Source organism: Periplaneta americana, chromosome 3, assembly GCF_040183065.1.
Source record: "Periplaneta americana isolate PAMFEO1 chromosome 3, P.americana_PAMFEO1_priV1, whole genome shotgun sequence".
Lineage (NCBI taxonomy): Eukaryota > Metazoa > Arthropoda > Insecta > Blattodea > Blattidae > Periplaneta > Periplaneta americana.
This window is the reverse complement of record NC_091119.1, coordinates 201,343,598-201,358,149: the sequence shown is the minus strand read 5'-3', so window position 1 is coordinate 201,358,149 and position 14,552 is coordinate 201,343,598. Positions and strand designations below refer to the sequence as shown.

Here is a 14,552-nt window from a genome sequence, read left to right as displayed (position 1 = left end):
CAATGATTGTAGCGATCTAGGCGTAGCACCTCTAAATTGAACAATACCGTTAGGCAAGGTTCTTTGTATAATTTTTTTATGTAGCAATGACTTATCATGACAAAATTTTTAATACTAACATAATATTATTTTACTTAGTTTACAGGTTGTGTGGTTTTAGTTATTCATTCACATAAAAAATGTTTATTTATTATATTTTACAGCTTTCTCCCATTTTAGTAATTTCTAATATTGTTTCTGTATTTATGAAAATCGTTACTTCAAATGGTCGGAAAAACCAATCATAGCACAACATGGTAAGTCTTCTGTGTCCTGGGATGCTAGGATCAACAATAACAATAATATATAATATTATGTATTCATATATTACTAATTATTTATCGTAGGAAATAATTTTTCGTTCGATGTTTAAGACTAGACATGTGCTAAAACTTCGTTAAGAGTACAAGGGTAGACTTGACAACACAGTAACATCCACCGTGAGCAGGAAGCGGTATGTCGTCTGCATAACCTTGACGACAACCACTGCCAGTGAAGCAGCGTGTCAGCTGACCAGAAGCTGTCGTGTGATTTGCTGCTGGAAATAAGAACGGCTCGACTGTAGCAATAGGCATCTATAATGAACACCGATCAAAATATCCCTATTTCTCGTGAAAAACAACTGAATAGACTGCAGTGGACTTTATGTTGTCAGCAAACAGCTGGATACATTAAGAAGATTGATTTGATTTGTATACCTACAATGTAGGGGAATGGATGATCTGAAAGTGGATGGATGTGTGGACCTACTTTCTATGAATATATGACGAATATGTGCTGTGCTCTTCCTTGTTACATACGTAAATAGTTCAGAGCCTTATCTAAACTTACATTATGCTGTTCTGTGTACATAATTCAAGTACGCCTCAGAGTTGAATATACACAGCCAGACAAGAAAGATTATTTTTAACGTTTACAGATATTTAAAGATCTTTCTACCAATGAGTCACCTGGTAGAGCTTGTGGTGTGAGTTTAAACACCGCAAGAAATATTTGCATTGGCCTCCCTAGTAGAAGATGAATCACGCCCATATTTTCGTTCTTCCCAGAAAAAGAAAACTTCCAAGAAAAAGCCAGTGACAGGTATGGATGATTTTAATAAGGACATTTTACGTCGAACAGTGGACGAATTTTATAATGTCAAACAGTTCCCGACGTGTACTAAGATTTCAGAGGGACTGAGAGACAAAATTGGTTACAGTGGTTCGGGAGAGTCTACTCGAAGATCGCTAAGATCTCTTGGTTTCTCATTCAAGAAATGAAACAACAGTCGTAAATTCTTGATCGGGGGGTCAGACATTGTTGCAGCTAGGACTGCATTTTTAAGAAAGATGCACTCTTTAAGAGTGAATAAAGACACAAGACCTATTGTTTATCTAGAAGAAACGTGGGTTAATCAGAACCACACAAAACCATTGTGGTGGTTTCAAAGTTCCTTATTGTAGCCTTACTGTTTGTCATGTGGGCTCTGCTAAGTTTGATTTCATTTCTGGCACCAAACTCGTATTTAGATCGGGATGAAGCAACGACTACCACAGTGAAATTACGTACGATGTTTTCAAACAGTGGTATGTTAACATGTTGCAAAGTTTGGAAGAAGGATGAGATTCCTCATGACAAATCTACAACCAGGAATGAATTACTGGCTCTCATACGACTTTATAAGCATAAGTACAGAACATATGAATTAGGAGGTTTTCACAAAAATCGAACGAGTTTTATGACTGAAAAACATATACATAACACCAGAAGAAATGTCCCAACTCTTTTGGCTGAACCTAAATGTCACACTACAGCTGGATTAAGACACAGTAGGAATTATGGACCTAGACTATACAATTCAGTATTGAAAAATAATCCAGACCTAAGCAATTTACACATTCTTAAGTTTAAAAATAAAGTGAAAATGTCTGTATGATATTTGTTAAATTTTATTATTATTTTAAGTGTTACTAGCATTATATGTTACTAATATTTATTGTATTTATCTGATGCATGTAACCTATAAGATAAAATATTTCATATAAATAGATCATTTTCTTAATTAATAACAGTGTATATTCACAATAAATGATTTCTTAGCATCGCCACAGATACACTTGATTGTACTTGTCACTATGTCTGTCACTAGAGAGTTCTTGAAATTTATATTTTCCCCGCCATTCATAAAATATTTTGATATGATACCTCTTGCACAAAAGGGGAGATCTATAATTGAAACTTGATTAATATATTTCAGTATTTTTTGTATTTATTCTGGGAATAATGAACAGTTTGACTTGTAGACATTTTGTTTTTCAGCATTAACTTCCCATGATTGTATGAGAAGATTCGAAGAGAACGGCAGTTACGTAGACTTTCGGCTCCCCCCTACTACCAATAATGCATAACACAATGTCAATACGGCAGTTGCTGTCGTCTGCGATACAACGAACTTTTTTGTCGATTTTCGAGTTTCGTTATTTTTTTCCTGGTTATTATATGCTTATTTAAGTTGTGTTAACTCTCACTAAGTGGTTTTATAGTTTATTTTATCAGTCTTAGTATTTATTTTTAAGACACCTATGTATATAGGATTTTCAAATTATCTTAGTGTTTACTAAGGTCAGGCGGATGCCGTAACAATGTACCCAAATAATACGAGATATGCCGGTGTTGAAGCACACGGCATGAGAGGTGGCCGGACATTTAGACCGGTTAATTCAAGTCAAAGGACACGAGGAGGACAAAGAAATTTTCGTCTTCAGGTGCAAACTCGTGAATCAGAAGAGCTGCCACAGATGGAGCCTTCTGTTCCAAAGCCGCAGTACTTATTGAAGACATCGTCAAAGGAGACGACCCGACCCTTTGTACAAAGAGGCCTGGTTTCCCGACACAGGATCAGACTTGGGTCCTGATCCTGAGACACTCTGCATACACGCTGGATGTTATGCGTTACCCAAATTAGTAAGTGTACTCTATAAAGAAGAATTAGTATTTATTTTATTATTGTAAATATTTTGTTTATTATTATTATTATTATTATTAAAAATCACTGGCGTAATTAACGCCGTCTTCAAATCCTCCCATGTTCAGAAACATACAAGGCTGAAGGTATATAAAACACTAGCTCGACCGGTCCTCACTTACGGTAGCGAGGCATGGACAATCAGAAAAGCTGATGAGCAAAGGCTGACGACAGCTGAAATGAGGTTCATGAGACGAACAGCGGGATGCTCTTTGCTGGAACACCGTAAAAATGTGGACATATTGCAGGAACTAAAAATGGATCCTATAGTTAATTTTGTTCAACAATATCGACTTCAGTGGAAAAAACATGCCGAAAGGATGGATCACACAAGATGGCCTAAACAGATTCTTACTTACGTACCAAGAGGAAAGAGGAAATTGGGAAGACTACGCAAGCTCTGGCATGAGACCGTAACAGATCCTGTAGGGTCTAATACGTGACGGATATGATGATGATTACTATTATTATTATTATTATTATTGTTATTTCTATCATCAACATTATTACTGATCTCTGTAAAATTTATGTAGACTCTACTGGACTGTACCCGAGCACGAACATATGCTCATTTCGGGTATCTATTCATATGTACCATTTCAAATGTAAATTGTGAATAAATCTGAATTTGAATTTGAAGATAAAATATCTGCAAAGCTCGGGCATGAGGTAATTCGATTTCCACCGTACCACTGCCAATACAACCCAGCAGAGTTAATACGGGCCAAGTGAAAAAAGTAGTAGCTAATGAAAACAGTTCTTTCCGGTTATCAAACACTGAACAATTACGTCACAAAGCACTGGACAAAGTTAGTGTTGACAACTGGAGAAAATGCGTGCAAATGCTGAATGTTTGCAAGAAGAGGATTTCCTGAAAGAAGGCTTAGAAGACAATGTTCTCGAGAGCATCATAGTAACACTTACAGACAGCAGTGAATCAGATACCAATGAGGAAGAAGAAGCTGAACATGAAGATGGAATAAAAGCAATGGTCTGGGGCAGTAGTGTCAGAGTTGTAAGCTCTGAAACCGGTTGTGGAGCTAGAGAGTGCAGTCGGAGCGTCAACTTGCTTATGTCTGTGGAAACACTGGAGCACACAACGAGTCATAGCAAAGCACTCCGCTCCATTTAGTCTCTGTCTGACAACGCTGGTCTAGGGCTAGATCGTAAGTCATTTTCTGTTATACCGCTAATATAAATTCCAAGTAATATCCCTACATGGGTTTTTTTATTTACTTTTAGAAAGGCACAATTATTTATCTACTAAATTTAAATTCAATCTCACTCATATTCACAATTGTTATTTAAATATTATAACATATTTAACAAAAGCATGAGAAATTTACAATTTAAATTATAGGAAATAAAAACAAAAGAATAATATGCAAAAACTATTAACCTCTTACCATATAATCTCGAATATATTCGGGATTTTTATTTTTACGAAAACATAAAATCCCAAGTATATTCGTGGTTGTCTGTTATCGACTGTTCCATGTTTAAAAAGCACGAATATATTCGTTTCTTACACTTTCTTTCAAAATCTACACTGCAAGCAATTCAACTGTCTTTATCTTTGTTAGTTTCTTAGTTTGCCCACAGAAGTCTCTGTTGTAGTAATTCTGGCGGTTTTCTCAGTACTGTCGTAGATTTTCTAGCGATTGAAAGTTTGTGAAAATGGATAGTGAAGAAGAGGTTGATTTTGAGTTCAGCGGATCCGAAAGTTCGGACGAGAGTTATGACGAAAGTTCAGGAGGTGAAAGTGATTCATCCAGTTCTACTAATGACGATATTGCAAGTGCCAGGCTGTGGTGTGAAATAGATACAGCTGCCACCATCACCACCACGCTTTCCTTTCATAGGTAATCCTGTAATAAATGTTCCATCTTATACAGATGATATAATGTATTTTATCCGATAGTTCACAGATGAAGATTTCACACAAATCATTGTGACAGAGACCAACAGATACGCTAGGCAGAGCGCGTGGCAGAATGGAAGGACACAACAATAGACGAACATAATCAAAAGTTTTGAAAGGAAAGTGTTAAGAAGAATTCTCGGACCCGTTAGAGATATTTAGAGACTTCAGATGTATACAAACTAGTACCCTACAATGTTCGAACACGAGAAAGGCTACCAAGACATTAAAAACGTCTTATTTAATGAAAAACTAATCACAAGATCTGTACTAAAATCCTTAAGCAGTTAAAACATGAAGGGATGAGAGTGGAGGGCTTCGAATATTTTTACAAGGTAGAATCGCAGTCTAGTATATACAGTCACGAAGTTTGAGTTTTGAGGGTGCTAGGAACAATAGACTGTGCCGGTACTATTTCGCATTGTCTGTAATGAGGCGATATTAGCGATCCTAGTGGTTAGCAACTATCTATGGTTGCATATTTATTACGTATTGAACTTCGTGACTGTATATACTAGACTGTGGTAGAACGAACACGACAGGTCTCCTTCTGCATCCGTGAATATCGAACTTGGCCGAACATGACAAACTTGAACCGAATACAACATAGGACATTAATACAAACAATCTTATTGTTCTTCCTCTCACACATACCGTGAAATGAGATTTATTGCCTGATTATTGACTAATAATTGTAAAGTAATAAAAGCTAGTAACTTGAGAACCACTATTAAACCCACATATCTGGAGAATAAGACATAACAAAGAAATTTACAATAGATACAAAGATTTGGAGATTTCAGTAATAGTGAAACTCAAAAAATTAGAATGGGCTGGACATGTTCAGAGAATGGACAATTCAAGCACACCGAAGATGGCTATGCAGGATCAGATATATGGCAAAAGACCTATTGGAAAACCTAGGAAAAGATGGAAGGATTCAATCAAGGAAGATTGTCAGCAGCTACTGAAGTGTAGCAATTGGGAAGTGAGAGCCCGGGATAGAGAAGATTGGAGACAGAGAATCAAGGTCAGGGCCCGTTTTGGGCTGTAGCGCCGATGATGATGATGATGATGATGGTAGTATTCATTGGTCTTGTACTGTTGCAGAGCATTATCAAGAAACCAAATTACCAAATGCAGGACTAAGAACCCAATTCTTGAAACACCGAATTTCCGCCAGTCCCTGCCATTCCAAAGATTTTCAATTTTGAAAAAAATACCTTCATTTTTCCAACAATGCTGTCTATGATCCCGACAATCACCCACAACCTAAACTAAACGAAGTGTGGCCTATTTTGAACTTTCTCCCTACTAAATTCAGTGGTTTGTGTACTCCAGACAGAGATGTGACAATTGATGAGAGTCTAATGTTGTATAAAGGACGGCTAGCTTGGGTCCAATTTTTGCCTCTGAAAAGAGCAAGACTCGGCATCAAGACTTTCATGCTTTGTGAATCCCAAACTGGTTATGTTTGGTCTCTAGTTATATATACAGGGAAGGGGACCAAATTTGATGAAGAATTCAAAGACTTGCTTCAATCATCACAAATTGTCCTGACACTTATGAAACCTCTTCTCAACATGGGGTATTGTCTCACTGTGGACAATTTCTACACATCTCCTCAACTTGCGAATATTCTGGTTTCCAAAAGGGCAGATATATATGGCTCTGTGCGTCCTACAAGAAAGGACATGACTCCATCTTTTCGAAGCAAGATGCGGTAATTATGCAGAACAACTACAGAAGCGATTTTGTTATTTTTGGTGGTCTGGTAGTGTTTAGTATTGAATTTCTTTTATTAGTACGTGTATATTATGCGTAGGTCAGTTACGGTTGAAGTAGAGTAGATTTTTTTAAATATGAAGAAGAATTGAACTTGGTTTTTTTCTCGTGTTTAGAAGACTGTTGTTGATGCATAACTTTTAATGTATTGTGATTTGATTGGCTGAAGTGTTGTGTGTTCTTATTGGGTGATATGTCTTCCGGTATGATTGGATGGTTGTGGTTAAGTCATAAAGCATTGTGTGTTGTTATTGGGTGATGATTTTTCCGGTATGATTGTATGGTTGTGGTTAAGTGATAGCTGTATGTTACGAGCTAGAATTTCTCTAAGTCATTAGCTGTATGACTGTAGTTTGTCGTAGTTGATGCGTGTATTATTTTCATCTTGTAGGTGGTCTATCGCTATGAGTTGTAATGGATGTAGAATTTCGTTTTTTGTCTGTATAGAGTTGAGAGAGGAGGATATTGTAGACTATTTCGTGAATCACGGTAATCTTAAGGACTGCATGATTTCCGAAGTGTGTTGCCATGAGTTGAGAGCAAATAAGACGGATTTGAACTTCCGTTGCAGGAGATTATACCAGAAGTATGCGAAATGGAAGAAAGTTGGTTGTTGAGGTACCTTTCTGCCACACAGTAAATTTAGTGTTGTGGACGTTTTTCGTTTGGTTGCGTCACTGGATATTTGGGAGAATATATGTTTAAGTGTAAATATCTAATGGAAGAGAGAATGTGTGCATTCTTTAGACCACCTGCAGCCCTGTATCCTCCGAATTATTAAGGTAAGGCTCATCATGTCTGACATTGTTTGACGAATTTGTGAAATTGATTCAGTTTTTGTGTGGCTATTTTGGTTAGGTTAGTTTAGTTTAGGTTAGGTTATTGCTGCTTATATTTGTCCTCTTGAAAAAGGAGTAAAAATTAAGGTTTTTGATAAAAAAATATTAAATTAAGTTTTTGCGGTTTACGTTGTTTTCCTAATTTTATTTTTAAGCTTTTTTTTAAAAAGGGGGTAAAAGTGTAGGGTTTTGTGAAAGAATAAAATTTAAAATCGCTTCTGTAGCTGTTATGCATAATTACCCAAGATGCTAAAAAAGGGAGAGGTTGTGGCATTCCAGCGTGGTAAACCGATGACAATGAAGTGGAAGGATAAAAGAGATGTCTGCCTCTTGTCTACAGTACATAATTCCGAAATGCAAAGGCGAAGAGGTAGACGTAACGAGGTTGTGAAACCAGTGGCTGTCTTTGCATGCAATGACACCATGGGCGGTGTTGATAAGGTAGATCAACACACTGCAAATAATCCACTGCCACATAAGAACGTAAGAGAGGGAAGAAATACAAGAAAATATTTTTCCATCTCTTGGACCTGGTAGATTGGAATGCCTTCATTCTCTTTAAAAAAAAATATGGGGAAAAGAAGAACACTCTGGATTTCCCTGTGGCTGACTTCTACTGACTGATAAACAGGCCATGTTAAAGTAAACATAAATTCTACTTAAAGGGTTACATAAACCTTCCACTACTAAAAATGTACTGTATACGTTTTATACATTTTATTCCTTCATATCCTTAAGCCCCTTTTCATGAAATTTTGGATGGTTAATGTCTGAAAATTGTGCTTCAATCTAAAAGAAAAAGCTTTTGTCCACATAAAAAAATTTTTGGATTGTGAATTTTCAAAATTGTTATTTTGTTATTTGTACCGGTACCAAATTGCTATTTAAAAAATTACTCCCAAGATCTTTAATATCTTTTAGTAATTCTTTTTTCACCTTCAAGATCATATCCATATCAACAAGCCCTAGTTCAATAGTTCACTATATCTGTAATGGCTAGGAAGTGAATTTGCAGGCGAATCAGAAACTGTTTTAAAAATTAATTTCTCACAAAATAGACAAACTTTTTATATAGCCTATCTTTCTATTATGCAAGAACTTCTATTCAAAATAATAGTTAACTGTCCAATTTTGTGAACATAATAATAATGTAGTTAAACTAAATGCCCATATTTTGTAGATACGAGATATCACTTCTTAGCCATCGATATATTTTAATTTTTTTTTAATTTTCATTAAACTCCTGGTCGAGTGTTAGAGAAGGCCGTATGGCCTTAACTCTGCCAGGTTAAATAAATTATTATTATTATTATTATTATTATTATTATTAAACTTTTTTTGTTTCTAAATTTCTGTTAAAGATAGGATAAAGATTGAGGTACAGTTTCTTCATCTTACTAAAGGGCCACAAAAAATTTCATGCAATTATCTAAAAAAATTGTGAAAGATACGATTTAACAAAATTTTGAAAAATACAGTTTCGAGAAAATGAATGATAAACTTGTAGATTGCTGGTATTGTTTGCATGACAGGGCAGTTTTATGTATAACTTGGCCAATTTTATAGATATCTTAAAATTTCTTTAATTGATATAAAACTAGAAGTTCATATTGCTATTCCAAAGAAAAAATGATGTAAGTGGAACATACTAGAATGTTTTTCAGGAGAAGCAAAAAAATAGAATCTAATTTAGATATAAATACTTACTTACTGGCTTTTAAGGAACCCGGAGGTTCATTGCCGCCCTCACATAAGCCCGCCATTGGTCCCTATCCTGTGCATGATTAATCCATTCTCCATCATCATATCCCACCTCCCTCAAATCCATTTTAATATAACCTTATTCCTTTGCTATGGTCGTGCCGGAGAATCAGTCCCATTGCGAGGCTTATTGTAGGGATTCGTAACAAGCTGTTTTTTTACGGTGATGGGTTGTTAGTCCTTCGCCCAACCCCCAAGCTGGAGAACTACCCCTTATCGGATGTCCACGACTGCTTATTCAATATATTCGCAGCTACCCTCCATATCTGGAGGCCGTCTCCTCTATCCGCAACATGAGGACGCGCCATGCCGTGGTGATAGGGACTATTTAGATATAAATACATACATAAATAAAAAATAAATATTTCAAAAAAAATATTATGACAATCCAAATAAAGCAAAATATTATAATTTTTGGTTACTTTGTACTAGCCAGCTAGGGATGCTTTTCTTCCAGAACAGCAATATTAAATTATTACAAGTGAAATGAAAAATATTTTTCTTTTTACTCTCGAAAGTATATGTAACCCCTTGAATGGGTGTATTTTCAACCCTCCATCCCAAACGATGCCACAGTTGTATCCCAAGTTCTCTGAAGTTCGTATAACAGTTACTGAAATTTTCTCAACGAGAATCATGTCCATCCTTACCATGCAACTCTCTCTCTTTCTCTTCAATGAAAGATACATTCACCCCCATTCCTCAAAGTCTGAGTTTGTGAAGGTGTCCGGGTTGAGGGGCTGAAGTGACGGCGGCAAGTCTGGCCACCCCTGCAAGCTGGCAGGCAATTCCCACAGCTGCTGACTCTCAGACTGCAGCTGTGCAGAGAGTTGCTCCTGAGTCCGTTTCTGAAGCCACGAAGCCAAGATGCTGGGACCATCGCCTGCTGGAACTCTTTCTTCCATTGTCTTCAACTTTTGGATTCCTTCAGCTTCTTCAACTACAATACACACATGAAGATGACACATACTTTCTCGTTTACGTTTAACAATTGAATTTCATCCTCCAAAGACATATTATACCAATGAAATCATTTAATTTCATATTCACAAATATGAGTAGATACTTCCGTTTTGATGGTTGGACACAAAGTCATTCTTTTATTAATCTATTTATTTTATACGTTTACATTTTCACGAAACATTCAAACTGATTTGAATATGCTTAATGTATTTAAACTTTCATGAAAATGGGGATTCAAAACGATCTGAGTCTCAAGATGCATGTGAACAATCGTCACTTGGTTTGATGTGTCATCTGTTTTACCAAGAGCGAGTACAATATTATATGTTGAAAAGTCATGTCATGATATACATTAGCGTGTAAATTAATCCGAACAACGTAATTACTTATGCAAAAACACTCAAACGGGATAAAAAAAAGGATCTAAGACATGCCTCAGTAATCTATGTGGCCTCCCTTGTTCCTAATAACAGCTCTGAGACGATTTGGCACGGATTCCACTAATTTCCCATAAATATTCTTCATTTCTTCATGGCGAAACCATACACCAATGAGAGCAGAAATCATCTTCTCCTTTGTAGAACAATCCATTTTTTGCATTCTTCTTTTGCAAATTGACCACAAGTTCTCAATGGGGTTGATGTCGGGTGAGTTGCCTGGCCAGGGGAGTACCTGAATATTCTTCTTCTTGAAGAATTCTGTAGTTTTTCGAGATGTATGGCATGGTGCCAGGTCTTGTTGGAACACATCTCTGCCATCCGGAAATGATTTTTGCAGCTGGGGTACGATTCTGGTTTCCAATAAGTGAATATATTTGTCAGAATTCATCATTCCCTTGATAGGTATTAATGCTCCAGGCCCTTCATGTGTAAAACAACCCCAAAACATTACTTTAGGGGGGTATTTGGGTGCTTGTTGGAGATGAGCTGCTGTTACTTTTTCGGATCCTTTCCGTACGTAAGAAACACGGTGGCCGTGAACCTCGAAATGAGACTCATCGGAAAAAAGTACATTCTTCCAGTCATTCACTGTCCAGTGTTGATGTAATTTTGCCCACATTAAGCGTTTTTTGCACATAACAGGGGTTGGCAGTTGCTTCTTAATAGGCTTACGAGCCTTTCGTCCAGCTTCCAAAAGCCTACGCCGCATTGTTGTGACGTGAATATTCGCCGCAGTGGTAGTCATTAACTCGCAGGTTAAGTCGACAGCAGTTAGTCTAGGATTTAATTTACTTTTCCTGACAATTAAACGATCATCTGCAGGTGAAGTCTTCCTTTTCAAACCACAGTTTCCTTTTTTCTGGGGTGTGATGGATCCAGTCTCCCTGTATCGTTTTATGATCGAATGAACAGTAGCCAAACCGATATGACATTCTGCAGCAATTTGCCTCTGTGTCATAGAAGAATGCTCTGCTAATGTTATAATTTTAGACCGTTTCCGTGGAGTTGTATCCATTTGTGAAGACGACAGAATGTACACAGGATTGCAGTATTAAATCTTCAACACAACTGAAATGCTTATAAGTACAAAACGACAGGCAAAATGTCAAATACGAGTATTATAAAAAAAATAATGACAGACCTTCAACAATGGAATTACACGTACTACAGATGTCAATTAAAGCGGTATGAGCAGCTGTGAGGCTAACGATGACAGAAAATGTAAAAATATGTCGTGTTTGGATTAATTTGCACGCTACTGTATAATATTTTTTACTTTCCTAAAAGCTATTATTACCATTCCTCGTTAACAGCCAGAATATTAAGTTTTTAATGCGCCTCATTTAAAAAATTCAACATTGTTTATAGCTAAGGCCAACAGTGTGACCAACATGCTAAATCAACATATCTACTTTCTAAACTTCAGCTTCCATAAGTAATCAAATCGTTTTCAATACATATGAAAATTGCATGAAAACAGAGATCAGAGGGATAGTATTCAGTACGGTAAATGTATTAAAATCGAAATGAATACCCAATGAAAACGTAGTAAATATAGGCTACATATTCTTCAAAAAAAAAAAAAAAAAAAAGAAGAAGAAGAAGAATGAAATCAAATACTAGAAATTTAAATTTGAAGAAAACAAGATTCGAAAAATCCATAAAATACAAATAATCTTCAGGCATTCCGAAACTCGGTTACTTATCAGCACCTCACTAAGCCGGCTCAACACTAATCTAACTTAAGCAAAATGAGGAACAGTGACCGAATCCATATAATAATTTACAAAAAAAACTACCCTACTTTCAGTTGTATTAGGCCTACAATTTTATTCTAAAAATGTATTCATCATTATGGTTGAAAAGGACGCTTACTTTGATATTTAAGATTCTCCAAATCCTGATGAGTAAAGTGTGTAAATCTGCAATTTGAGCCAAAAACGCACTCTCCACTTCGAAGAAAGCGCTTGCAAGTTTCTTTTGCGGATTCTTCTGCCAGTACAGTTTTCGGATCTGTAAAAAAAATTATAAATTTCAATAATTCTTAGATAATTAACCGTATTCTTAAGCAATGTAATGTAAAATATATAACTCTACTCTTCTTCACCTATTCCATACTCTAACTCTAACCCATCCTTCTATCTTTTGTTCCATCTGAATAGGTTATGTGAAGTGGAGAAACGAGAACCATCCCTCGAAAATCGCAATAATAAAGTTACTGTATTTGTTCGCTTAGTTACTACTGTAATAACACGTTATGACACATTAACCCATACTTTACCTCTAAAAGCGTTATAATGTTCCTTCTTCAACCTCATGTGCATCGATCCATTGAGATGTTTCTTCCTGGCCTCTATATCATCTATGAATGATCGGTCGCAATAATCACAATAATATCTCTTTCCCATAGCTGTACTATAAGTAATATGTTTATAAAATAAAATAATTTGTGCTCATTATACACAATGAAACTCATCATACGATTCACTCTACTCGAACATGTCCAGCACGGACGCAGCCAATCGGCCTGAGCGCGTAGACAAAGCACATTCGAAAGGCGATGAGAATCAGTGAGGCCAACACTGAAATTTGAAGGCTTGCTGAAGGTTAATTGTTCTGACGTGAAATTATAAGTAATTCTAACAAAATTTCATTGCACTACAAAGTCCATATGTAATTAAAAGTGGAACAAAATACTTATATCAATAATAGGTTTATATTTCGCTAAGGGATGTAGAAAACTGTCGATCTCAGCGAAGCGCCGTTGGTGACACTGTTATCGATGAAAAAAAAAAATCGACCTGCTCAACAGCGTTGCCAATATAGTAATTTCTTCACCAATGTTAGGGATTTTTTTTTAAGAATCTATAGAATTCACATTTTCCACAGCAATCAATAGAAATTATTATTTATTTCAGAATAAAGTAAATGAACTTTTAATAGTAGCATCATATTACGACACAGATCATGATTGTAAATCATTGACCTAAAAATGTAGCAAAAGCAATGAGAGAATTCTTTTAATAATAGCATCATATGCATAACAGTGTCCCGCAAGAAATTTGTCAAAGTCTAATGATGTGACACTGCCTTTCTGTCACAGGACTTTTTAAAAATAATTTCCAGATACAAAGTTGTCTGAGGAACAAGCGTTTCCCTCCCGCCCCATAGATCTTACATTACCTTTGAAGCTTTAAGATGTGGAACAAGTCAAGATTTTACAAGATTACAAATATTTATAAATTCAGTTTTGCAAATAAATTCAATCCGTTATAAATAACTTTAAAATAAGCACAATGTCTGACTTATGTAGTCGACATATTGTTTGTCTTATAGCGACTGATAGTTTTGTCATTATTTTCGAAGTTAAAGACTGAATCACAAAGTCTGAACCACCACATAGCCTACATAGAACAATAACAATCTTCACATTACAGGAATGGCTCAGCCTTTCGGAGTCACATATCCAAAATTGTATTCACATTAATGACACATGCCGGTAGCCTACATAGGCTAAGTTATGTCTGTATGATAAAATTTCTGTTTCACATTACATGTTACCAGTACAAAAGTTGCAAAAATGGTTAAATACAAAAACATATGTATGTACAAAAACATACTTGAATCAGAATATCAACAAAAAAGGGAAATACGTAAAGATTAATTTTTTGGTCCTACCAATGAAAACCATAACAAAAAAGGGAACTTGCAAAGAAAGAAACAGGCTTACAGAAAAGGAAAAGAGAGCATTGGAACGATTTACATCAGCATTAGATACAGATGTAATAAAACCTCAA

At 35.9% G+C, this 14,552-nt stretch overlaps 1 protein-coding gene across 1 annotated transcript; it reads right to left on the bottom strand.

The window, feature by feature from the left end:
• Nucleotides 1-245: 245 nt before the first annotated feature.
• LOC138696964 (zinc finger matrin-type protein 5) lies at nucleotides 246-13,284 on the bottom strand. Its single transcript, XM_069822499.1, has 3 exons — nucleotides 13,037-13,284; nucleotides 12,631-12,768; nucleotides 246-10,292 (listed from the first exon to the last, which is right to left on the bottom strand). The coding sequence occupies exons 1-3, from the start codon at nucleotides 13,161-13,163 to the stop codon at nucleotides 10,042-10,044; spliced, it is 516 nt and encodes a 171-aa protein (XP_069678600.1). The 5' UTR covers nucleotides 13,164-13,284; the 3' UTR covers nucleotides 246-10,041.
• Nucleotides 13,285-14,552: the final 1,268 nt, after the last annotated feature.

Coding starts and splice junctions, on each gene's coding strand:
- LOC138696964 (XM_069822499.1), bottom strand. CDS start 13,163: ATGGGAAAGAGATATTATTGTGATTATTGCGACCGATCATTCATAGAT. Junction 12,769..13,036: donor ACATTATAACGCTTTTAGAG/GTAAAGTATGGG, acceptor TTTTTTTTACAG/ATCCGAAAACTGTACTGGCA. Junction 10,293..12,630: donor GGAGAATCTTAAATATCAAA/GTAAGCGTCCTT, acceptor TGTGTATTGTAG/TTGAAGAAGCTGAAGGAATC.